The following is a 26,028-nucleotide window of genomic DNA, read 5'->3' as shown; positions in this document are numbered from 1 at the left end:
TCCCCTGAGCCCTATGATAACTCTACCTCTCACCAAAAATTTGCAGTTTGTGGTAGACTTCAAAACTTTAGGCTTCTCCTCTCCTTCGTTTAGAGCTGCACTGCCCTGCAAGATGAAAGCCAGCTGAGGCTCAAGTTTCCTTAACTGCTTTTCTTTCTGGCTCCTGGAGCTGAACCTCTTGGACCTGCATGCCAGAAAGGCTCTTTTATTCTATCACCGTTTAAAATGTTTCCCCAGCATTCTGATTTGAGGTTGACTGCTGACTGTGTGTGTGTGATTTGACCTAGAGGCTGACAAAGGAGCCAAACATCCTGTGTTCAGGAACACTCTTCCCAAGACACTCAGGCTGGGATACCACACCTCTTCATGTGTGGAGCCCCTGATTTCTCAGTTCTGTTGGGGGCTATTTTGGTTGTTGTTAACTTTTTTTTTATGACACATCTTTCTCCTGCTGCTTTTCTCTCTTTTGCTTTTTTCTTCTGTAACCTGCCTCTTTCGGTGGAATTTTCTCTTTGCTTCCCTCTTTATGCTGTTTTATTTTTTCTAGTCAGCTTGCCCCTTCCTCTCGGTCCTAGAAACTTCTTTGTTCTGCGGTTTCACTGGGAGATTTTATGAATCACTTAAGAGTTTCTAGATCGCTAATCCAGGGATAGCAATTCATTTCTTCTGTTCTGGGTTGGATTACTGGTCAAACCTGCTTCTTTTTGGCCGTGCCACGCGGATTGTGGGATCTTAGTTCCCCACTCAGGGATTAAACCCTGGACCTAGGGCAGTAAGAGATTACTTCTTAATTGCATGGGTAACTTTCATCCTCCTTCTACTGAGTTTCCATACAGCTTCACTAATTTGTAACAATTACCCCTCATCCTTACAGACAAGGAGACACCTTGTCTCACTTCAAATCTTCAGCTCTTCAGATTTCTCAGACAGTTGACTGCCCCCAAAATGGCAAATAAAACCTGAAGTACAAAAAAATTATTAGGAAAAGCTTTTCTTGAGGATCCTCTGTCTGATTGCTCACATGAGCTATGATTTTTGTGGAAAGAGCACTAGACTAGGGCAAAAAAGAGAACTCCCCTGGCAGTCGAGTGGTTAACAGGCATACACTTCCACTGCAGGGGGGCATGGGTTCGATCCCTGGGGAACTAAGATCTCACATGCTGTGTGGCCAAAAAAAAAAAAAAGTAAAAAAAAGTTCCAGTTCTGCTACCTATTGGGTGTGCAAATAAATCACCTCTGGGTTTTTAGTGTCTGTCTTCACTGGTGAAATGGGAACACTTTTCAGGGAAGTGTCGTGTCAATAAAAGCGCTTTGCAAAGTGTCTTGAGATACCACACGATTCCTCTTTACATCCTTCAAACATAAAGGGTCATTAAAGTCTGAGATTTATTTTGGTCAGTCTGTTTTAGATGGGGGTGGGGTGGAGGGGGAAGAGGGTTTTCAGGGGAAATCTACCAGCTAGAAAAAGCGCAGGGATCCTTGTGGTAACATTTGGTTAAAATCAAGTATACAAACTCTAGGACTTTTTGAATACAGAGGGTCCTAAGGAATTCTGATTATTTTGGAGGTGGTAATCCAGTTCAGGCTACTGTGGCCTGAGGGCGGTGCTTTGATAAGTGAAATCACTGCAGGTAAGTTCAACATTCACTTCTTAGGCAAGCTTAAAACCTGGCCCACACGCACACATTTAAAAAAAAATAAAATGTGTGCGTGTGGGCCAGACCCAGCAGTCTGGGACCTTTCAGACAGGCACCACCTCCTCTGGCTGTTTCTGAGGCCATCCAGAGGCCAGGGTCCAGATGAGCTGAAAAGACAGATCTGCAGCGTCTGGGACTTTGTGTAGACGTGCCTGTAGCGCGGAGGGTGGAAGGGAGGCAAGGAAGGAGGGGAGGAGGGTGTTGGGAGCTGAAGCCCCACCTTTCATTCCAGCAAAGTGCACCGGCAGAGCAGGAATGACTCACAGGCACGGGTGCTCAGGTTCCCACAGGTGAGGCGACAGACTCCTTTCTCCGGAAAAACGCCGAGGCGCTCTCTCCGCCAGGAGTGGCCTTGGCAGGGTGCTGGCGCTCTTGGTCTGCCCGGTCTGGTCTCTGGGGCCAGGGCTGGGTTTCCCTCATGTATGGCAAGAGCCCTACGCGTGCTGTGCTTTTTCTCCTTGGCTTACAGCTCACAGGTAAGAGCTCACGAGCTTCTCTGAGCATTTCCTCCACTGCCTATCCTATAAAGTTAGCTCATTGTCCCAGAAGTTGCGAGTCTTTTACTGGAGCCTGAGCCACAGTTATATTTTGCTTTAGTGTTGACTTTAATGAAACTGAAGTGGGGGTTGTTTTGGGGGAACTGCATTTGGAAAAACAGGTTTAGGTGCGTTCTGGTTGCCAGTGATTGGGGCACAGAGAGGGTTTTCTAATCTCAGATTACACTCCATTTTTTGGTGGCTGCTCTCCACCTCCCACTACAGGCAGAACCCGGCTCTTGGATTTCTGTGTGTGGGTCTTGTCAGACTCTGGACAGCACTGGGAAAGCGGAGATGGTTAAGGAGAGAGACCCACTGTGGCTTGCTAACTGCCCCAACATGCACATACTAAATGTAAATATCATGCTAAAAAAACGCTACATGGTATAAAAGTTCCAGCCATACAAGCAAGCTAAACTGTCTGGGGCTGATTAATTCCGTTTTTTTCCAGAAGACTAGGAATAGTAGGAAATTCACTTAACAAGGACCCTTTCTGGAAAACTTACTGCTAGGGGACCATTAAACATATAACGTATTATGGTTAATCTGAACAGAGGTCTAATTCATGTTCTGATTAGTTTTAATTTTTTTTGTTTCTGCCTTCAATCTTATTTGCCAATGTTTATAGTTTGTTAGAGCAGTTTTGAAGTGTGTACCATGAGGCTAGGGTATCGTGTTTTAGACAAAGTGTGACTGCTAAGTAAAGTTTACTGTGTGCTATTTTTAGTTGTTAAAGGAATGGGAGGGTCAAGGTTACATGTAGGTAGGAATACGTGGTGGGTGAAGCTGAGTTTGAGTGAGAGCTGGGGCATCTCACATCTGTTGGATGCCCTGCTGCTGCTGCTGCTAAGTCGCTTCAGTTGTGTCCGACTCTGTGTGACCCCATAGACAGCAGCCCACCAGGCCCCGCCGTCCCTGGGATTCTCCAGGCAAGAACACCCTACTCAGACCTTTATTTTGGTAGTGTCAGCAGAAATTCTCTTAAGACACATCTCCTGTTAACCCTTCATTGCCTTTTTTCCATTGCAGCTCTTTGGCCAACAGCAGCTGTGGAAATTTACACTCCCCGCGTGCTGGAGGCTGTCAATGGGACAGATGTTCGGTTAAAATGCACTTTCTCCAGCTTTGCCCCAGTGGGTGATGCTCTCACGGTGACCTGGAATTTCCGTCCTCGAGATGGGGGCCCTGAGCAGTTTGTAAGTTTGGGGCCCTTGATTAGAAAAATAAGCCAGTCCATTTCTCCTGGCCCTTTTGTATTTTTCTTGGCCATAAGCACAGGGTACAGCTGGGGAACGATTCTTGGCACAGAGACAGAACTGAGAGGCTGGTGGAGGGGAAAGCAAGAGGTTGTTGCAGGAGAGCTGCAGACCGGACAGTCAGGCTTGCTGGTGCTTCTCTTTTGAAGATTTTTTTTGATGTGGACCATTTAAAAAGTCTTTATTGGATGTGTTCCAATACTGTTTCTGCCTTATTGTTTTGGTATTTTGGCCACGAGGCATGTGGGAACAAGGGATCAAACCCACACCCCGTGCACTGGAAGGTGAAGTCTCAACCCCTGGGCTGCCGGGGACGCCCCGGTGTCTCTTGTCTGCTCCTGCCGTCCGTCTCCCTGCCCAGGCGCCGAGTAACACCTCTGGTCGTGGCTCCTCTCTAGGTTTTCTACTACCATGTGGATCCCTTCAAGCCCATGAGTGGGCGCTTCAAGGACCGAGTGGCCTGGGATGGGAACCCCGAGCGGTATGACGTCTCCATCCTCCTCTGGAAGCTGCAGTTTGATGACAACGGGACATACACCTGTCAGGTGAAGAACCCGCCTGACGTTGATGGGCTGATTGGGGAGATCCAGCTCAGCGTCGTGCAGACCGGTAGGTGATGCAGAGACAAGTTGTTTTTGGAAAGTATGAGAGCTTGTAGAAAATAGAGGGGCAAAGTTTTGTGATGGCTGAAAGAGTAAGAGAGGAGGACCAACTCTTTGGATCTGGAGATTGCAGAGGAAGAGTGAAGAGTCCTGGGGTAAAAAGAGAAGGGCTTTGTTTGGCTGTGGAAAGAAACAGAAAATAAGGCAAAGGGACCTAGGGAATCGGTTACAAAAATGGCATTGAGATCGTGAAAGGGAGAGGAAGCAATGCTCTGATAAAAAGCTAACAATAAGTCCATTCATCCACTCACTTAGTCACAAGATACTATTGAGTACCTACTCACTGTCCAAAGTGCTTGACATGTACCATCTCATTTAATTCTCACACTCACTGTTGGAAGTAGCTACCAATAATGGTAGCTATTGTTTATCGAGCCCTTCCCGCATGCAAGGAGATTTATGTAACGCATCTAATCTTTGTTGTTGTTCAGTGCTAAGTCATGTCCAACTCTTTGCGACCCCATGGACTGCAGTGACCCCATGTATTGCAGCGTGCCAGGCTTCCCTGTCCTTCACCATCTCCCGGGGTTTGCTCAAGCTCATGTCCGTTGAGTTGGCGATGCCGTCCAGCCACAGCATCCTCGGTCTAATCTTTACACACATCAATCCACTGTGCTCTTAGTGCTCCCCTCCCCCCATCTTACTAATGAGGAAACCAATGCTCATACAGGTTAAGTCACTTGTCCAAAGTCATGGAGCAGATAAATGGAGTCACTCAGAACTCAGACCCAAGCATCTCTATCTCCAAAACTGTGCTCCATCTAATGCACTGTATTGCCTGCAGGCCTAGAAAGGACAACCTAGAAAACTGCCAGATAACAAAAAGTAAAGACCACAAAACTTAACAGTTGTAAATTTGGGTCTGAGTCACTGCTACAGTTTATCAGCTGTAAATAAATTTTTTTCTTCTGTAAAGTGAGAATAATAGAGCTAAGATTATGATGAGGATAAAATGACATAATAAAAGTAAAAATCCCCAAAGTCTAAATTGTACTGAAAATTATAATAGCTAACATATATTGAAAGTATTATGTGCAGGCACAGCATGGAACAATTTACATAGGCAATTTTATTTTTTTATAAGAACTCAAGAAATGAGTATTGTTATCTCTACTTTATACATTGAAGAAACTGAGGCTCAAAGAAGTTAACTACCCAAGTCACATAGGAGCTGGTATTTTAACCTAGCTGTCATTGGTGTATTCTCTTCATCAATACGTTACTATCCAAAACATAAAAGCCTATAAAATGGTATGAAATCCTTTTAGTCCTAGCATCATCCTTCAAGGCCCTATCAACAGAGAGCTGTGTGACTTTGGAGAAGTCATTTGAGTTTTGAAAGAAGTAATGTAATGTCTTTGGATCTCAGTTTCTTCTTTGCAAAATGAACAGGTAGATAAGAACCCACGGGTCTTAAACATACTGGGATGACTCCTCTGAGGACCTAATGAAAGCCTAACCCCTAACCCCTGTTTACCTTAAACAAGGCACACAATCTGACATGGATTTCGTGGGTTTGTTCTCCTTCACCCCACCTTCCCTGCCCTCTTCCTTTACAGACTTGAGGCTGGGGAACCCCTGGGCTAGATATTCGCTAATGTCCTTTCTAGCTCTAGGTTTTTTGAAATTTAAATCAGAAATCAAGCTCAAAATCAAGAGACCCAGACTTCACAGTCTCTAACCTTGTTTAGGGACCCTTCCCTCTGGGTTCTTTCTTACCTCATTGATCCACTAGAGTACAGTTACTTGCCTTTCTTTCCTGTGGGCATCAGTTCCTTGAAGGTAATGTCTTTTCTGGCTTTGTATTTCCACCAAAGTGCTAGGACATAATAAACTCTTAATAAACCTGAATAAATGACTGACTGAATGACAGAGGTGAGAAGGATTCAGGGAGAAATAAACACTGGATTTGATTAGGTCAGCAATAACCTTACCCCATTAGCTAGGTTACCTGCCCCAGTGATTCCCAAATTTTTTGCATGCAACAGAATCACCTGGAGGACAAGTTAGAACACGTTGCTGGGCCCCACCTGTAATTGGGTAGATCTGGGGTGGGGCCTGATGGAACTTGCCTTTTGAAGTTCTCAAGTCATTCTGTAGCTGCTTCTCAAGTCATTCTGTAGCTGCTTCTCCTAGGACCATAGTTTGAGAACCACTAAAGTAGTCTGTGGGAGAAGGCAATGGCACCCCACTCCAGTACTCTTGCCTGGAAAATCCCGTAGTGTGTATGGCTTTCCTATTGCTACCAGAGTTTACACAGTTAATATAGTAGAAAGGAATATTTCATTTAAGGATGAAAACACACCCCTATTATATCTTTAGATTTCATCACAGTCCTCCTCTTTTCAGAATCCCAACTTGATCTTTTCTCCTTACAGTACGCTTCTCTGAGATCCACTTCCTGGCTCTGGCCATTGGCTCCGCCTGTGCACTGATGGTCATAATAGTAATTGTGGTGGTCCTCTTCCAGCATTTCCGGAAAAAGCGACGGGCTGAAAGAGCGCATAGAGTGGTGGAGATAAAATCGTAAGGCTGGGCAGTTCTGGAGAAGTCTTCTTCGAACACTGTTTTATGGCAACTCTTGGTATTTTATAGCGGGGCTAAATCATTCTTGAACACATGTCCTTTCTTTTGGGTAAATCTCATACAGAATTCAAATTCACAGGATGGATAAATTAGGGTGTGAATTAGTAACTTTAGCTTTTTCTGTATCAAAATACAGTTGATTTACACTGCTGTATTAGTTTCAGGTTTACAATCAGATCAGATCAGTTCAGTCACTCAGTCGTGTCCGACTCTTTGCGACCCCATGAATCGCAGCAGACCAGGCCTCCCTGTCCATCACCAACTCCTGGAGTTCACTGAGACTCACGTCCATCGAGTCAGGTGTACAATAAAGTGATTCAATTATTTACACACACACACACACACACACACACATATATATATATTCTTTTTCAGGCTCAATTCCCTTATAGGTTATTACAAAATATCAAGTATATTTCCCTGTGCTATACAGTAGGTCCTTGTTGGTTCACTATTTTATGTATTATAGTGTGTATATGTTAGTTCCAAACTCCTAATTTACCCCTCCCCCACCCTTTCACCCTTGGTAGCTGTAAGTTTGTTTCCTCTGGGGTGTTTAGTTTCTTAATGTTAGGGATGATTTCATCATAGTCTTTCTTTACTATGTAGGATTTGATATACAAAAATTTGCTTATGTAAAGCTTTTCTAGGATATTCCTTCCTTTTAATGTAAAGCATACATTTCTAAGAACCACTGGGCTGTCAGCAGGGCCTCTGAATCAGTGCCTAGGAAAGTCAGCCATGCTGATGTAAGGTACACTATATATATATATATATATTTTTTTTTTTTTAGATAAAATTTACATATAATAAAATTCATTATTTAATGTTCACAAAGTTGTGTAACCATTACCGCTAATTCCAGAACATTTTCATCACCTCCAAAAGAAACTCCATACCTTTTAGCTATCACTGCCTATCTTCCTCTCCCACCCTGCCCCTGACAGCTACTAATCAATCTGCTTTCTGTCTGTATGGATTTGCCTGTTCTGGACATTTCATGTAAAGAGAATCATATAACATGTGACCTTTTTAAAAAAATTATATTTTTTTAATTTGAAAAAATTTTTATTTATTATTTAAAAAAATATGTGACCTTTTATGTCTGGCTTCATTGACTTAGTATAATGCTTTCAAGGTTAAACCATGTTATAGTATGTCATTCCTTTTTGTGGCTGCATTACATTCCATCATATACATATACCACATTTTAAAAAAGTATTTATTTTTTAATTTACTTGGCTGCGTCAGGTATTAGTTGTGGCACATAGGAACTTTCCTCACAGCATGAAAGGCTTCTCTAGTTGGAGGGCACATAGGCTTAGTTGCCCCAGGGCATGGGGCATCTTAGTTCCCCAACCAGAACCCACGTCCCCTTCATTGGAAGGAAAATTCTTAACCACTGAGCCACTAGGTTAGTCCCCACATTTTGTTATTTGATTCAATTGACGGACATTTAAAATTTCCCCACTTTTTGACTATTAGGATTAATGCTACTATGAATATTCATCTACAAGTTTCTGTATAGGCATATGTTTTCCAATTTTCTGGAGTATATAAATAGGAGTGGAATTACTGGGATGTATAGTAACTCTACATTACCTTCTTAAGGAATTGCTGGACTGTTTTCCAAAACAGCTGCACCTTTTCATATTCCCGCCAGCAACGTATGAGGGGTCCAGTTTATCTGCATCCTCAACAACACTTGTATTGTCTGTCCTTTTGATTACAGCCATCTAAGTGTGTGTGAAGTGGTATCTCATTAAGGTTTTGATTTGTATTTTTCTAACGACTAATGATGCTGGGCATCTTTCCATGTGTTTATTGGCTATTTTAATATCTAATTTGGAAAGATATTACTCAAATATGTTAAATATTTGAATTTTTGAATATGTGAAACCATTTCCAAGTTAGGGTATTTGTCTTTTTTTTTTTTTAAGGTCCTTATATATTTTGGAGTATACAAAAGCACCTTATTAGATAAAGGATTTGCAATTATTTTCTCTCACTCTGTGGGTTGCCTTTCCATTATTGTGACTGATGTCCTTTGCAGCACAAAAGTTTTAAATTGTGAAGAATTCCAGTTTATCTTTTTTCTTTTGTTGCTTGTGTTGGTGTCATACTAAGAAACCATGGTTTAATCCAAGGTCAAAAAGATTTATGCCTGTTTTCTTCTAAGAGTTTTACAGTTCAGTTCTTACATTTAGGCCTTTGATTCTTTTATTATTATTTTTTGATTCATTTTCAATTAATTCTTATATATGGTGTGAAGGAGGAGTCCAAATTCATTCTCTCACAGTTGTAATTTTTTTCAGCTGTCCCAGCATCATTTGTTTCTTTCCCTCAAGAAATATTTACTACAGTAAACAGAACTGATTTTTAAGGAGCTTAATGAATCCAACTCTGAGCTGATTTGAATAGAATACAATTGATAAACATTTCTAGATCAGTCTTTTTTTGCCTTTGTTTTGGTTTTAATTTTATGCTTTTTTCTTTTTTGAATAAGAAGTAGAATTAGAAGTACAATACTAATGCTAAAGTATCTGTTTTAAATACCTGGAGTTCCCAAGTGATAACTTCCCTCTAGCAATATTCTGAAAAGCGTCTAAATCCACATACCCAGGGTCATGTGGAGGCATGGGTATTATTAGTTAGACAGTACTAGTGGTTTAGTGCTCTGTAAGTGCGATCTACTCCCAGGTACATATAGTTCTTACACAAATTTGGGGGAATATATCTAACCTGAAACTTTGTATACAGATTTGCCTCCCTTGTTCCTTGTCTTGTTCTATTGACATTGGTTTCTGCTTCTGTGTTACAGAAAAGAAGAAGAAAAGCTCAATCAGGAAAAAAAGGCTTCTGTTTCTTTAGAATACACAGACTAACAGTCTACATGGTAAGTTTCACAATTGGGTTGATTTCTTTCCTTAGCTTACTTGCACGTCTCATCTCTACTGTAGATCTCCTAGATGATATGATTGTTCGGTGTTTCCTGTATGAAATGAGAGGAGCTGGGCAGAGAGATACGTCTTTTCTTGTGTTATGGATGGCTTCTCCTTTGAGTGTGTTTTGTGCAAAGGACTAGAAAGTTAGAACCCCCTATCATTAAAGCTGAGAATTCTATGATTATTTGAAACTTTGGGGTTATATTTACCACTTCCAAGAATAATAAATTAACTTGCAATATGTAAGTAAATTTTTTTAAATGAAAGAATTAATATTTGCTCTTTTCTTTTCTTGTAAACTAATCATGGCAGTTCAGAGAGTGACTCAATAGATATGCTTGACATTTTGACAAGAGAACTTTTGTATTCTTTGGAACTGATTTCAACTCCTCTCATTTAGTTTTTGGGACTATGAACCTAATTTTAGTGTGTGTAATTTTGTTTTTCCAGTTTTTAGGTTTATTAGGCTTAAAAGGTAGGTTGATTTATTTTAATACGATTATAATTTCTATTCCCTGAAGTCAGCCCACTATTATCATTTGCAAAAAGAGCCACAATTTTACAGCCTAAAGCTCCAGGGAAAGTTCACAAGAATTTATAAAAACAGTATGGAGAAAAATGATTCTATTGTAAACCTAGGAAAAAAATTTGGTATCACAGAAATTTTTACCAAGGGCTATTTTTAAAATCAAGCAGATTTTCTAAGTCAGGGGCATGGAAAATAAAGACAGAGGATGTTTAAGATTAAAAGAAATTTAAGGGAGTGATACAATCAAGTGCAGTGTATGACTTTTGACTGGATGGATACTAGTTTGAATGAACTAGTTGTAAAAAGAGTTGGGGGTACAATTGGGAAAGTCTTAATATGAAAAATGTCAATATGGATAATATTAGAGCATTATCATTAATTTTTATTAGGTATAATAAAGATATTGTGCTTACACAGGCAGACATACATATTTTAAAAATGCATATTGGAGTACTTGGGGGTAAAATGTCAGAAATTTGTTTTAAAAACTCTAGGCCCCCCCATATGTTATTTATAGCAGGTACAATTTATAGCTATACAATTAAGTGAGAGTGTATTCCACACACTGACTTCTTTGTTTTTCTGTATATTTGATTTTCTTTATTATAAAGGGGTTGGGGGGAGACAGAGAGAGAATGTATATATGTGAGTAAGCAGCTATGGATCATCCAAGGGTCTATGCGAGGCAGGGATTATGAATTAAGGACACTGACCCTGAGAACTATGTAATAAAGATCAGGAAATTTTTTTAAAAGTTAAATTAGGAGAGGACAAATATACTTAAGAATATTTTTCTTCACAATGGGAAATAGATCTAGTAATATAACTCGGTGGACGTGAGTCTCAGTGAACTCTGGGAGTTGGTGATGGACAGAGAGGCCTGGCGTGCTTCGATTCGTGGGGTTGCAAAGAGTCGGACAGACTGAGCGACTGATCTGATCTGAATATATATATATTCACGTCAGGTATTCCTATTGCACTCTTGCCAAATGCATTATCCATTTAAACTTCTGCTTTGTATTTCAGGAAGCTGAAGATTTCCCAGAACAAGAACCCTTAGATAAGCTGGAGTTAATGGAAGCTTTTCTTTGGCTTTTTCGGTTGTGACCTACCTTCCAACCAGTGCTGCAGTATATAACCACCTAGACCAGCAACGTTCCTCTGGAGCCAGCATAGGGCCCTTCTTGAGCAAATACCACCAGACTCACAAACAGCTCTGTTACTAAGGTTTTATTTAATTTCAGAGTGCAAATATTTTTCAAATGCTCACTAGGTTTTATATACTAAGAAGCTATATTTTTGCCCTTAAACACTCCTTGTGGATTATGATTTATATTCACATATACTGGCCTCAAATGAGATAAAAACCAAACTGTCTGTTATGTTTACTTTGATATATTAATTTCTTTAGAGCAGCGTTTTAGCTACTAAAGTTAACATGTTTATTCTTTCCTTCTCACATGCTTGATTAAAAGGTGAGCTAATTCTTTCAAGAGTTTTGATTAATTAACAGAAAATCCTAAATTCAAACTGCTAAAGAACAGTTTGATTTTTATGGCTCTCCTTAAGTATGAGACACATCTTATTTTATTGAATTTCTTTCAATACCCTAGATGGCAGGGTTTTGTTTTTGTTTGTTTTTGGCCAGTTGACCCAAGGTTTACAGTAGCACAAGCCAAAACCACAGAGTAAATAGGGAAGGTGATATAAATGCTAATAGATTGACAAATGCCACCTCAGGATGAAATGCTTGTTACTTTTTTTCTGTGCTCTGCTAAGTGATCTGCTAAAGTGAAATGCTTGTCACCTTTTTTCTGTGCTCTGATTTTTCACGAGCAGTGAATGACTGTTTAGATTACTGTATTCCCCACTTCCAATTCAATTATTTACAACAACAGAGCAAAATCTATGCTCATTTGTAGACTGGAATCTTTAAGCAGTTAAATGGAAGGATTCTGAAGTAGTATATTACAATTTAAAAATTGAGGGCTAATGAAAAAAAATCAACCCTAAGTTGTGATAATTTTCTCTAGTGTTATACAAAGCTGTGAGAACTGGAAGAGATTACATTTTTTCTTTCTTTTATTTATTTTTTGTTTTAATACAGCTTGATACTTTGTTTTCACCAACTAGGCTGAGGATATTATTTCTTTTAACAAACTGGAATTTCAAAGCAGTTTATTTGTATTTAAAGATGATGAACTTTGATTTTTTTCCCCCAATACTAAAAAAAAAAAAAACCCACCCTGGTATAATTTACTTATGAACTTGAAATGCTTCTCATGCCTGTCTCATTTTGCTTTTTATGCTGTCTAAAAAAGTAGTTTCAGTACCCAGTTTTGAAACTAAAAATCAGATTTAAAGTCCATTATTACCTTTCATTCACATTTTCTTTTTTTCTTCTACATTCAACCTTTGAAAATATAGTAAGTGGATATTTCTTCAAACAGATGGCCTGGATAAAGAGTAACTGCTGCTGCTGCTAAGTCGCTTCAGTCGTGTCCGACTCTGTGCGACCCCATAGACAGCAGCCCACCAGGCTCCTGGTCCCTGGGATTCTCCAGGCAAGAACACTGGAGTGGGTTGCCATTTCCTTCTCCAATGCATGAAAGTGAAAAGTGAAAGTGAAGTCGCTCAGTCCTGTCCGACTCTTAGCGACCCCATGGACTGTAGCCTACCAGGCTCCTCTGTCCATGGGATTTTCCAGGCAAGAGTACTGGAGTGGGGTGCCATCGCCTTCTCCGATAAAGAGTAAAGAGATAGTTAAAAACTCATGGAAGCTGTTTCCAGCAAAACCTGTAGTTTCCGTGTCTTGATTAAATGCTCAAGGGTTAATACAGCCCCACTGTTCAGTGTCTTCTACTTAAAGAGAACTTTTGTATTGTAATTTATTTTTTATTGTGCCTTAAACACTATGTAAATAACCGTCAGTAATAAAGCATTACAATTAAATAATTTGCTTATACAAAAATCTAAAATTTTTACATAGCAGGTAACAGAAAACTGATGGGAATGTATTTTACCTCTATTGAAAATTTTTCTAAGGAGCAGCCTGGAAGTCAATAATAGAATTAGTTTCTACTGGGTAAATAAACCTATATGAATTTCCACAGAATTTTCACATTGCTTTGAATAACAGGATTGAGCACAACAAACTACTTAGTTTGGGGACTCTTTTGAAGGAACAGTATCATCTATTCCATCTGATACTCTTACATTACCTTCTTAATAGAGAAAACTACCAGCTTTCAAGTCTGGTAAAGAAATGCAAGTTGAAAAATGTGAAGTTATTAACTATTCCAAAAGCTGAAGCATATTTTCATTCCCTTGCTTTCATTAAACATGGGTAGATTCCAGGAGAATAGACTGACTAATAATTAAAGGAAGGTACCATCCCATTTCTTTTTCAGAAGAATCTGACACCGCCTCTTCATTGCACTTCAAGCACTGTGAAAACACTTTCTCACTTTTCCAACCAAAAGAAGCATAAGCCTCAGCTCCTTTTTGTAATGATTTCATCATTGCCACTGTCAGCAGTAATTTAAATGAAAGAAAGTGAAGTCGCTCAGTGGTGTCCGACTCTTTGCGATCCCATGGACTGTAGCCTACCAGGCTCCTCCGTCCATGGGATTTCCCAGGCAAGATTACTGGTGTGGGTTGCCATTTACTTCTCCAGGGGAACTTCCAGACCCAGGGATCGAACCCGAGTCTCCAGTAATTTAACAGACACCTAATTTAAACTTAGGTACGTACTGAGATGGATGCTGTATTAGCTACACATACACACAAAATACAAATCAGTTTTGTACAAACTGCCCACGAAGGCCTAATACAAATTTATCTATTCACTGAATGACCCTGTATACTCACTCTCCAGGGTTCCTGTGAACTCTTAAATGCATAGAAATCTATTCCGAAAGCATTCAATAAAATAATCTGTAAGGAGTTAAAGGATTTCTGGCTTAGAGTCAGAGGATCAAGACGATAAAGTCCTGCAGAATTCCATTACAAAAGTCAATTCTCCAAAGCCTGTCCGACTTCATTTCGAGTAAAAGAGAATAATGAACTCCTACTTGAGAGTTAAGCGTCTCTGACTGGAAGTGAGCAAGTCCAGGTGTGGCTCTGGAAAGAAGCCACGTTGCTATGGCAACTTAAATCGCCATTTTAGGTCTTCTCGCGGCCTCCCGCCCAAGCGTCACTTCCGGTGTTACCTGTGTGGTTATCGGGAGCCGTAAACAAGGTGTGCAAACTTCTGGAGACCTGTCGGGATGCAGCAGAGCGGGGTTCCCGGAAGCCGTGGCTGCGCTCTGTGCCCACTGCTGGGTGTCTTGTTCTTCCAGGGTGAGTGAGCCGGCGGCGGGCTCGACTTACACTTCCGGCCGGGGGCTCGGGGAAGATGGTCGCTTTTCCGGTTCCGGTGGGGGGTCTGAGGAAAGCCCCCACTGAGCTTCTGGGAAGGAAGGAAGTAAGCGGGAGGCCGTGGCGGGGGATGTTCTCGGAATTACCACCCACTGAGCAGGGGCTCGGTTGCTTGTCAGTGTTTTCCCGAGCCCCTGAGAGCTCGACCACCTTGCGTGACTCTTGTACTGGGGGGAGGGCGCGACTTGATAGAAACACGGAGGGCACTGATTTTGGGGGCACCTGGCATTATCTTGTGATGAGTTATCAACGGTTGACTCGGCTGTGGTTTTGTGGGCCTTATCTTCTGCTTAGGAGAGAACAGTTCTAGTCTTCAGCAGTTTGTCCCAGTAATTTGGGAAAGTAAATTCATGATTGTTGGCAATTTTATTTTTTGTAAGAGATTGTCAGGGCCAAGGAAGTAAAACATTTGTTAGCCGCAGAAAGGATGTGCTTTGATCTCATGATAGTGATGCATTTGTTGAGGAAAAGCAACTGCTTTAGTATTTTAATAACAGTTTCTTTTTTTTTAATGGAAGGTAGGGAATGTCAATTCTGTTAAAATTTTAATTAAACATCAGTTAATATTCACTCTATGACATAATATTAAAATTTGGATAAGTTTTGCTTTCATTCAGTTTTCAAGTTGCATAAATTTCAGTCAACCTAATTACCTTCATCTAGGGTGCAATTATTTCCTGGATTTTTGTGTATGTATGTGTTTGTCTTCCCCAGGAAATCATATGTTAGTAGAGCTAGCATTAGAGTGAATTGTTAACTTTGTAAAAAATTTCCCTGTGGGAATTTCTGAAGAGGACCTTTGACATAAAGGCTTCAGGTGTTGTAAGTCTCAGCAGGTAGGGCTAGGGAGTTTTTATTTATTTGATGATGACTAGTATTTATGCCGCCAGGACACTCCCTGATCCTTCCCAGCTTTTCAGCTAAATTATTTTGCAATATACTATTTAGGCTGAATTGCTGTCACTCTAAATAATCCTGGTTTCCTGTCTCCCTCTTTCTCTCTCACACAAATGTTCAAATATTACCCTATTGAAAAAAAAAATTCTAGAAATAGTGGGTGATCTCACAAACTTGAAGTCATTTCACATTAAAAAACATCCATCAATTCAGCAGGCCAAAAAAATCCAAGTGTTCAAAGTTGAGTTTATGATCTGTATATACTTGTTGATTTATCTTTTGCCTTGAAAAGCAAAAGAAAAACCAAAACAGATATATTGAGATATAGTTCATGTGCCAAATGATTTACCTATTTAAAGTGTACCATTCAGGGAATTTGGGGATGGTCCAGTGGTTAGGATTCCTTGCTTCCACTGCAGGTGGCAGGGGTTTGGTCTCTGGTGGTGGTTCAGTGCTAAAGAATCTACCTGCAGTGCAGGAGACGCAAGGCTCAAGTTCTATCCCTGGGTTGGGAAGATCCCTTGGAGGAGGAAATGGCACCCCACTCCAGTATTCTTGTCTGGAAAATCCCATGGACAGAGGAGCCTGGTGGGCTAAAGCCCATAGGATCACAAAGGGTCGAACACGACTGAACACGAGCACAATAGGGAACTAAGATTCTGCATGCTGTGCAGTGCAGCCAAAAAAGAAAAATAAAGTGTATTGTTTACAGTTGTGCAATTATTACGACAGTTTTATAACATTTGCATCATCTCAAAGAGAAACTGCATAGTCATTAATAGTCATGCCTTATTCTTCCCACTCCTCTGGTCCTGGCAAACACCAGTGTATTTTCTACTGCTGTGGTTGCCTATTCTGGATATTTCATAGAATTGGACTTGTACAATATGTGTTCTTTTGTAACTAGGTTTTTTTTTTTTTTTCACTTAGTGTGTTTTCAAGGTTCATCTATTTTTGGGAGGTCTTACTTTTGAGTCTATTAGGTAATAGACTTTGGTTTCATTCCAAGTTATCTGCCTTGCCTTTTCATATTTTTGTTGTTGATGTTTAGTTGCTTAGTCGTGTTCGACTGTTTGCGACCCCATGGACTGTTAATAGCCTACCAGGCTCCTCTGTCTATGGGATTCTCCAGGCAAGAATACTGGAGTGGGTTGCCATTTCCTTCTCCAGTGCATCTTCCCGACCCAGAGACTGAACAGAAGTCTCCTGCTTGGCAGGCGGATTCTTTACTGTCTGAGCCACCAAGGAAGCCCAAATATGTAGAACCAGTGGATTAAGACTCCTAGAGCTTACACTTTTCTCTTTTCCATCTAAGTGTACAATTTTATGAATCAAAGTTTGACAGATTTGTATTTTGGAAAATTGGGTGTATAAAATTGGGAGTTTTATAATTTCCCCCCATTTCTTCCATGTATAAAATTACGTATGCTTAAATATGATTTTTTTTGTTTTCTTCCCAGATTAAAAAAATTTTTTAATTTATATATTACTTCTGTTGGCTATTTTTACCTGGCAAAATGCTTTTCCCTCTGCATGTGTCCTAAGTCACTTCAGTCATGTCCGACTCTGGAATCCTATGGACTGTAGCATGCCAGGCTCCTCTCCATGGGATTTTCCAGGCAAGAATACTGGAGTGGATTGCCACGCCTTCCTCCTGGGGATCTTACCGACCCAGAGATTGAATCAGCATCTCATGTCTCCTGCACTGGCAGGCAATTTCTTTACCACTAGTACCACCTGGAAAACCCTTTTCTTTCTGGGGAAAAGATAAATATCCATTAGCACATTAGGCCTAGGGTGAAAGTTTCTGAATGAATGTAACTTTGGATGGATGTTTTTTTTCTCATTTTTTTTTTTGAGTGGAAGAGATGAATTATTTTATATCCAGTGATTTTAGAATACTTTTAATTTCAGTAAAACATGTAGAGGAAAGTGCCCTTGTCATAAGTGTACAGCTTAGTGAATTTTGAGAAACTGAGCATGCCTGGTTAGCTAACCAGAGCCAAAATCAGGATGCAGGTTGTTACTGACTTTCCAGAAACTTTCCTCATGCCTCCTTTCAGGCTTTCTCCCTTCTCCTCCAGGGGAACCAATGTTAGTGTAGGTTTGTTTAGTTCACCATGGATAAGATGGTTACTTTTCTGTAACTATACATTGAAGACCTGCTTATCTATTGTTTAAAGTTCAGTAAGGCCTGGCGTGCTGCAATTCATGGGGTCACAAAGAGTTGGACACGACTGAGTGACTGAACTGAACTGAAAGTGACTTTACATATTGATCGCTTTGTGGCAAAATTATGTTCCTGGAAATGGAGTTTCTATAAAGAAGAAAGTTTCTAGTAGGTAGTTTTATTGAAGGTGTGCTTACTATAATTCAGTAATCAAAATTTGCTCAGAACTTGTCATTTTTATGCTTACTTTATAGCAATTTTCATTTTGTAAAGGGAAACTCTTGGTTTTTTCCATTGAATAAATATTACTGAGCATCCATAATATGCTAGGTTCCATTTGGATGAGTTTAGGATCTATTGAATCAGACAGACAAGTCAACAGATTATTTTAGAATCTAGTACTAAGCAAAATGCACTAGAAACCATGATATCACAGAGGAGGTGCCCTTAATCTGCTAAGATGATACAGGGAAGACTTACTGGAGGTGTCTCAAAAATTAAATCTTAAAAGACAGATAAGAGTTAGGTCTTGAAGAATAGAAAATGGAGCTTCCCTGGTGGCTCAAATGGTAAAGAATCTGTCTGCAATGCAGGAGACCCAGGTTTGCTCCCTGGGTTGGGAAGATCCCCTGGAGAAGGGACTGGCTACCCCATGGACAGAGGAGCCTGGTGGGCTACAGTCCACGGGATCACAAAGAGTTGGACAGGACTGAGCTACTAACACAACAACAGTAGAGAAAGAGAGTAAGGAAAAATTCCAGACATAGAAACATAAACAAGGGATGGCGGTATTAAGTAATTTTCCAAACAAATTTGATTAGATTAACCTAAATCCCATGTTGACCCCAGGTATATCTCTGTGGTCAGGAGGATGGTGTGCTGGATCTAGTTCCTACTGGCTTTCAAGAGTTGATCATGCATGTGTCTTCCTAACTCGCATTCACAGACTTTGCATTTGTAGCTTGAAAATGGCCATGGTGGGAGTATCTGTACCACAGAAATTGTGAAACCCTACACACTTGGGTTTTCTATTTTTAGTTTTTCACCAGCACACCTCCGGATGTAATGATTGGTTTAGGCCAGTCTGAGGCACCATCCAGAGCTGGGAGTGAAAGTTAAAGTGAAAAGTGAAAGTTAAGTAGCTCAGTCGTGTCCGACTCTGCAACCCTGTGGACTGTAGCCCACCAGGCTCCTCCATCCATGGGATTCTCCAGGCAAGAATACTAGAGTGGGTTGCCATTTCCTTCTCCACGGGATCTTCCCAACCGAGGGATTGAACCCAGGTTTCCCACATTGCAGGCAGACGTTTAACCTCTGAGCCACCAGGGAAGCTGGGAGTGAGTAGGGTCTATTTATTCTTAATTTGCTGTTCTCTCACCAAATCCATTCACTTTTCTTCTCTGTTTTTCCTACTCCCCGGAAAGCTAACCTATAAACTACATCATCCAGGCTCCCGTCCTCTGGCTTCCAATTAGATTTGGTCAATGGGAGGCATTGGCAGGAGATTGGAAGGCAGGAGGAGAAAGACATTTTTCTTCCATACTCCCTCCCTGTCATGGTGCCATGGTTGATAGTGGCTGTGTTCTACTGTGGCTACAGCTTCTGTCAAATGGGCCACACATCCACCTCTTACCAGGCTGCAGTAACACCATTTCCTCTCTTTGCCCCTCAGGACTGGAGTGGTAAAGACTTTGTGCCTTCGTTGGGGATCTGACCCTGAGAAAGACGGATAAGAGTTAGACCTGACCCTGACCCTGAGAAAAGTCCCTCTGAAAAGTGGCCCATACACTTTTTAAAGTCTTAGCTGACTCTGCCTTCTGTTTCCTGCCTGGACATTGACAGAGGCCTGCAAGCTTTTGGGCTATGTGGGAAAGGTGGATATCCTGAGAAAATCTGGGTATCGTGAGGAAAGGAGATGAGGAAAGGAATGGGTATTGAGCTGGTAACAAACAAGAGTTCACTACCTTCAGGTTAGAGTCCTGTGGTGGTGACAGTCTAGTGAGTATATCCTGTAATAGTTGGACACTCAGAGGCAGGTCATGGCAGGCGACATACTTTGGGGAATCATTTGTGGTTGTGAAATCTGTAAAACTGGATAAGGTTGTCTAAAGAGAACATGTTGAAAGCAGGACCATGGGCTCAGGGTGAACTCTGAGCAACACCAATGTTTAAGAGATGGGGTAGGAAAAAAGGAGCCTTAGAAAGAAATTTGATAGAAACTCTCAGAGAAGTGGAGTGTGTACGTGTGTATGTATATGTAACACAGTGTGGAGATTTGGTTGGAGGGAGACTAATGAGATTCTGATTTTATAGCTTTAATCCATATTTCTTCTTTGGTATAAACCAGGATTGGCAAACTTTTGTAAAGGGCCAGATAGTATTTTAGGCTTTGTAGGCTACATAATCTCTGTTGCAACTATTCAATTTTGTTGGAGTAGCAAAAGGGATCCCTACACAATACATAAATAAATGGAGCTGGTTGTGTTTGAATAAAAATTTATCTATAAAAAGATGTTATGATACACACTACTATATATAAAATAGATAACTAATAAGGACCTACTGGGTATCACAGGGAAATCTAATAAATATTCTGTAATGACCTATGTGGGAAAAGAATCTAAAAAAATAAATACCTGCAAGGAGATCCAACCAGTCCATTCTAAGGAGATCAGCCCTGGGTGTTCTTTGGAAGGAATGATGCTAAAGCTGAAACTCCAGTACTTTGGCCACCTCATGCGAAGAGTTGACTCATTGGAAAAGACTCTGATGCTGGGAGGGATTGGGGGCAGGAGGAGAAGGGGACGACAGAGGATGAGATGGCTGGATGGCATCACTGACTCGATGGACGTGAGTCTGAGTGAACTCCGGGAGTTGGTGATGGACAGGGAGGCCTGGCGTGCTGCGATTCATGGGGTCGCAAAGAGTTGGACACGACTGAGCAACTGATCTGATCTGATCTGATCTGATATGTATAACTGATTTGCTTTGCTGTACAGCAGAAACTAGCACAACATTGTAAATCAACAATAAAAGTTTTTAAAAAAGAATGTAGAGAATAGTATAGAATATAACCATTTTGCAATCCTAATAAATAAAGCAAATTGATGATTAAAAAAAGCTTGATGTGGGCTAGATTTGGCCCATGGTCCATAGTTTGCTGACCCCTGCCCTAAATCAACTGCCTCCCCACCCCCAGCCCCTGATATTATCCCTTGGATATCTCAAAGTCACCTTAAACTTATCCAAAATCAAACTCATTTTCTATCCTGCCGAGCCTGGTACTTTTCTAGTCTTCCCTGTGTCAGTGAATGGTATCACCAAGACATAAACTTGGGAGTTACCCTTGACATTTCTCTTCCCCAAACATTTCACATATGACCTGTCACCAGCTCTTGCTGGTTTTACGTTGTAAGTACTGTTGTCTTCTGAGTTCTCTCCACGTCCACTGCCACCAAGTTAGTTCAAGCTTTCCTTATTTCCCCCTTTGACTATTTAAGTAGCTTCTTAGGTTATTTCTTTATATATACTCTTGGCTCACTCTAAGTGTCTTCCCTAGAGTGATGTTTTAAAAATGCAAACTTCATCATGCCCCTTCTCACTCCGTCCCATACTTAAGTATTTTCTACTTTGAAAGCACGACTTCCCATTACTCGGAGAATAAGGACCCAAATCTCTAACGTCCTGCCTAATCTGGTTTCAGTTTACCTCCTAGTCATGTCTCATTCTTCTCTCTTGTGCTTTTGTGTTATTGCCATTCTGCTTTTCTTTCTGTTCCCTGACTGACTGTCCTCTTTCTGGCACAGGACCTTTGCAAATGCAGAATTCTCTGCCTGGAATGCTCCCAGTCTCCTCACGTTGTTACCTTCCTTCAGAACTCAACCCAAAATTAATTTTCCTTTTCAGGGAAACTTTCATTAACCACTCCCTACTCCCCTGTCAAACCGATATAGTTCTCATAGCACTCTCTTTGTCTTTTCCATGTAGTGCTTATCAGAGTTTGTAATTATACATTTGTCTTTATGATTATTTGATTAGTATATTGAACTTCTGCTACATTAAAAAAATATTTGTTTATTTGGCTATACTTGGTCTTAGTTGTGGCATGTGAGATGTTTTGTTGCAGCTCGTGGGATCTAGTTTCCTGCTGCTGCTGCTGCTGCTAAGTCGCTTAAGTCATGTCCGACTCTGTGCGACCCCATAGACGGTAGCCCACCAGGCTCCCCCGTCCCTGAGATTCTCCAGGCAAGAACACTGGAGTGGGTTGCCATTTCCTTCTCCAATGCATGAAAGTGAAAGTGAAAGTGAACTTGCTCAGTCGTGTCTGACTCTTAGCGACCCCATGGACTGCAGCCTACCAGGCTCCTCTGTCCATGGGATTTTCCAGGCAGAAGTACTGGAGTGGGGCAATCAGGGATCAAACCCCAGAGTGTGGAGTTGTAGCCATTGGACCACCAGGGAAGTCCCCTTCTGCTGCATTTTAAACTCCAAAACAGGGAGTATATGTATTTTGCTCACATTTAATCTCAAACTCAGAGGCTGGCACAAAACAGATGCTCAATAAATCTATGTTTGAAGAATGAGTGAATGAATGAGAGTATCATCCTGGAAACTTTGAGACAGAGAAGGTCATGGAGCAAATGGTCACTCTTGCAGAGGGAGCCAGTAAAGTCAGGAGAGAAAAGTCAGTTTTGATCCCTTGGATTTTTCAGGTTTAAGACAATACTACCTTTTATTAAAAGTGGTAGTGGAGTCCAGGTTGTGCTGTAGGGGTCCAGGAGTGGATAGGCAGGAAAGAAAGGGAGATGTTAGATGTAGAGAACTCTTGCACAAACTTGGCTTAGGAAAGAGAGGGCAGTGGTTGGTAATGAATAGTATGACAGGGTTAAGGAAACTGTAATACTGTAACAATAGTTATATATTTGTTTATATAGATGAGAGAGACTCCTATGTTTTTAGAGGCTGAGGGAAGAGACCGCCCTTCTTGAAAGGGGTAAGCTGAAGATATTGAGAGGGTTTTTGTTTTTGTTTGTTTTTTTTCTGGAGCAGGGCTTGGAAGGGAGGAATTCAGGCAGAGAAGAAGGGCTTGACCTTGCATAGAAAAAGGGACACCACACCCTTTCAGATTGGAGGTAGGCATGGGTACAGACACAGGAAGGTGTGTGACTAAGCAGTTTGTACTGCTTCAAGTTTCTTGAAGAAGAGAGATGTTTTCTTTTGAGAATGAGGTGTTTATAGGTTGTACAGGGGATAAAAGATAATGGCAAAGTTTGAGGAGTCAGAGGAGCTGACCAAGGCTGGTGAAAGAGTCGTCATAACTTGGGACTTCCCTGGTGGTCCAGTGCTTAAGACTCTGGGCAGGGAGTGTGTGTTTGATCCCTGGTCAGGGAACTAAGATCCCACATGCTGTGCAGTGTGGCAAAAAAAAATAAAAATAAAAAATAAAATCTAGATAATTAAAAAAAAAAGTCATCTTGCCTCATTAAAGGCTTAGCTGTGATGGAATTCATGAGTTTCTTATGGTAACTATTTGTGCAACGGTGTGATTTTTCTCCTTCAGTAGATACCAGCTATAGTCTAGACGTGGTCATTTAGGCTGTTTTTCCTGAGTCAGTGCAAAGGAAAGATAGGTGTCTAGGAGGCTTAAAAATGTTGAAAATACTATAAAAATGGGAAAGGAGGAGAGTGAGGGACTAATAAGCACACTTTGTTGCTATATGAGAACTTTGGTGACCTGTCCACCTCTTTCTCTCAGTCTCTCTTTGCTTCTCTTCCTCTGAATTTTGCCCTTAAGTTACTTCTATTTAATGGAGGAAATTATCTTTACAAATTGAGTACAGACAGTGGTATGTGTGCTTGAGTAGCACTATATGCTAAATATTATGTGAAAATTGAAAAAAATAATAAACTGCATCAGAGAACTTGGGAGGGCATTGTAAGGGAGCTGATATTTGAGCTGAGTTTTGAAGGGTGTGGGGGATGTGGTGTTGTGGGAACAACCCAGGCAGGTTTGGTAGGGATGGGGAGAGCATTCTAGACAAAGACATAGTCAACGAAAGTCACAGTGGCATGAAGGATATAGTAAATTTGGGAAATGGTAGGACATTTTGGGCATAGTGAAGGGAATGGGATGGGTAGTGGGTACAGTAGCAGAAGGAGGCCAGATTGGCACTATTTAGATTTTATGTTATAGCCCAATAGAAAATTCCTGAAGGTTTTTGAATCTTCGTGGTGTTCATTTTAATGATAATAGCATTTATTGGAAGTTTCAATTTCGGGTTCTATGCTAAACATTTTATGTGTTACCTTCTTTAATCTTATTAGATCCTCCCAGTGACTCAGTGAAGTAGGTCTTTTTTATTATTCCCACTTAGAGTGAGAAAGTTGAGTCTGGAACAGGTTAGGTAACTATAATCAAGATTTCATAGGCAGAAAGTAGCTGGGCTAGAACTCAAGTTCAAGTCTGTCTAATTCTAAATCCCAACTTTAAAATCTCTCTGGTATTCTTATGTTTTAAGATAAAGATAGTGGGCTGGTCAAAAAGTTTGTTTGGGTTTTTCCATAAGTTCTTATGTAAAACCCGAGTGACCTTTTTGGCCAATCCAAATATATAAAGGATATGAGGAGAATGTAGATTATCCGTTTATTATTTATTTTTGCTTTCCAGTTTTTAGAGCTGCATCTTTAGTACAGAGACCCTGTATCTTGGATCAGGAGTGAGGGCTTAGGAGCGACTAGGTTTTGAAGGATCAAGTCTTTCCAGACAAAGTAGCTGCATTTGCAAAGGCATGGGAGGAATGACAAGTTTAGCATGGCAAAGTCAGGATGTTTTAGATGAGCCAAAAATAGTCCTCATTTTGGGGATGGGCTTAGTCTTGGTCTTGTGAGCTTAGTCTTGGTCTCCTCCTTTTAAGAGGAATGTGAACAGACTGGATTGTCCAGAGAGGAGAGAGAAACGTGATTAAAAGCAGCAGAGGTAAAGGCGGTGGAATGGATGACTCATAAGTATGTCTGTGATAAGAAAGGTTGAGAGCCCAAGTTCAGTTCAGTTCAGTTGCTAAGTTGTGTCTGACTCTTTGCAACCCATGGACTGCAGCATGCCAAGCTTCCCTGTCCTTCACCATCTCCTGGAGTTTGCTCAAATTCATGTCCATTGAATTGATGATGCCATCCAACCATCTCATTCTGTCACCCCCTTCTCCTCCTGTCCTCAGTCTTTCCCAGCACCGGGGGCTCATGCAATGAGTCAGCTCCTCATATCAGGTGGCCAAAGTATTGGAGCTTCAGCATCAGTCCATCCAATGAATATTCAGGGTTGATTTCCTTTAGGATTTACTGGTTTGATCTCCTTACTGTCCAAGGGACTCTCAAGAGCCTTCTACAGAACCACAGTTCAAAAGCATCAACTCTTCGGTGCTGAGTCTTTTTTTTTTTTTTTCCTCTAGGCCTTCTTTTTGGTCCAACTCTCACATCCCTACGTGACTACTAGGTAAACCATAGCATTGACTATATGGATCTTTGTTGCAAAGGGATGTCTCTGCTTTTTAGTATGGTGTCTAGGTTTATCATAGTTTTTCTTCCAAGGAACAGGTATCTTTTAATTTCATGGCTGAAGTCACTGTCCTTAGTGATTTTGGAAGCCAAGAAAATAAAGTCTGTCACTGTTTCCATTTTTCCCCCATCTGTTTGCCATTAAGTGATGGGACCAGATGCCATGGTCTTAGTTTTTTGAATATTTAGTATTAAGTCATCCTTTTCACTCTTCTCTTTCACCCTCATCAAGAGGCTCTTTAGTTCCTCTTCACTTTCTGGCATTAGGGTGGTATCCTCTGCATTTCTGAGGTGGTTAAGGATAGAACTAAAGAGTTGGCAGTAAGGATGAAGCTAGCTAATGCGCATTGATCACTTACTCTGGGTTAGGTAGGGTTCTTAGTGTGGCACCTGTTTTAATTCAAACATTTCTCACAGTTACCTACTAAGGTAAGTGTTATTATTCTCATTCCTACCAGAACGAGAAGCTGAAGAAATCAAGTATGAAGACCACAGAATCAGCAATTGATAGGGCTGGGATTTGTATACTGTCTCAACCAGAGGGACTGCTGGTTTTCAGGATGGTGTGTGGGTTTGTTCTCTTTTGAAACCTTGCAGCTCTCTCTGCCTTTGGCCTGCCATATGAATCATAGCTCATTGTGGTGGAGAAGGAAGCAGGAAAAACGAACTGCTAGTGGCTTACTTTCCTAAAAACTGGCTCCCTAGTGGGAGAGAAATTTCTACTACTGTTCTCTGAAAGTAGAGGGAATTGTCCAAAGAAAATGCCAACTCTTTTAGGGG

General features: G+C 40.9%; 2 protein-coding genes across 3 annotated transcripts in view; both read left to right on the top strand.

Moving 5' to 3' along the window:
* The first annotated feature begins 1,821 nt into the window (after positions 1–1,821).
* Positions 1,822–13,166, top strand: MPZL2 (myelin protein zero like 2). Its single transcript, XM_019975652.2, has 6 exons — positions 1,822–2,173; positions 3,263–3,429; positions 3,888–4,098; positions 6,530–6,677; positions 9,559–9,633; positions 11,238–13,166. Exons 1-5 carry the CDS (start codon positions 2,116–2,118, stop codon positions 9,620–9,622), a joined length of 648 nt encoding a protein of 215 aa, XP_019831211.2. The 5' UTR covers positions 1,822–2,115; the 3' UTR covers positions 9,623–9,633; positions 11,238–13,166.
* A 153-nt stretch (positions 13,167–13,319) lies between these two features.
* MPZL3 (myelin protein zero like 3) overlaps positions 13,320–26,028 on the top strand; it is a 28,261-nt gene continuing 15,552 nt past the window's right edge. For both annotated transcript variants that reach the window (XM_019975653.2, XM_070803496.1), the window contains exon 1: positions 13,320–14,552. In XM_019975653.2, the coding sequence (XP_019831212.2) occupies positions 14,480–14,552 (73 nt within the window). In that variant the 5' untranslated portion in view covers positions 13,320–14,479. The remainder of the gene's footprint in view (positions 14,553–26,028) is intronic.

The sequence above is a fragment of the Bos indicus genome, chromosome 15 (assembly GCF_029378745.1).
Source record: "Bos indicus isolate NIAB-ARS_2022 breed Sahiwal x Tharparkar chromosome 15, NIAB-ARS_B.indTharparkar_mat_pri_1.0, whole genome shotgun sequence".
Taxonomy (NCBI): domain Eukaryota; kingdom Metazoa; phylum Chordata; class Mammalia; order Artiodactyla; family Bovidae; genus Bos; species Bos indicus.
The sequence above is the reverse complement of the archived record's forward strand: the minus strand, read 5'-3'. Positions and strand labels throughout refer to the sequence as shown.

Bases quoted from the DNA above. Each gene is read 5' to 3' on its own strand.
- MPZL2 (XM_019975652.2), top strand. From the start codon at position 2,116: ATGTATGGCAAGAGCCCTACGCGTGCTGTGCTTTTTCTCCTTGGCTTA. The intron at 2,174-3,262 runs GTAAGAGCTCAC...TTTCCATTGCAG, and splicing joins CCTTGGCTTACAGCTCACAG to CTCTTTGGCCAACAGCAGCT. The intron at 6,678-9,558 runs GTAAGGCTGGGC...TCTGTGTTACAG, and splicing joins AGAGTGGTGGAGATAAAATC to AAAAGAAGAAGAAAAGCTCA.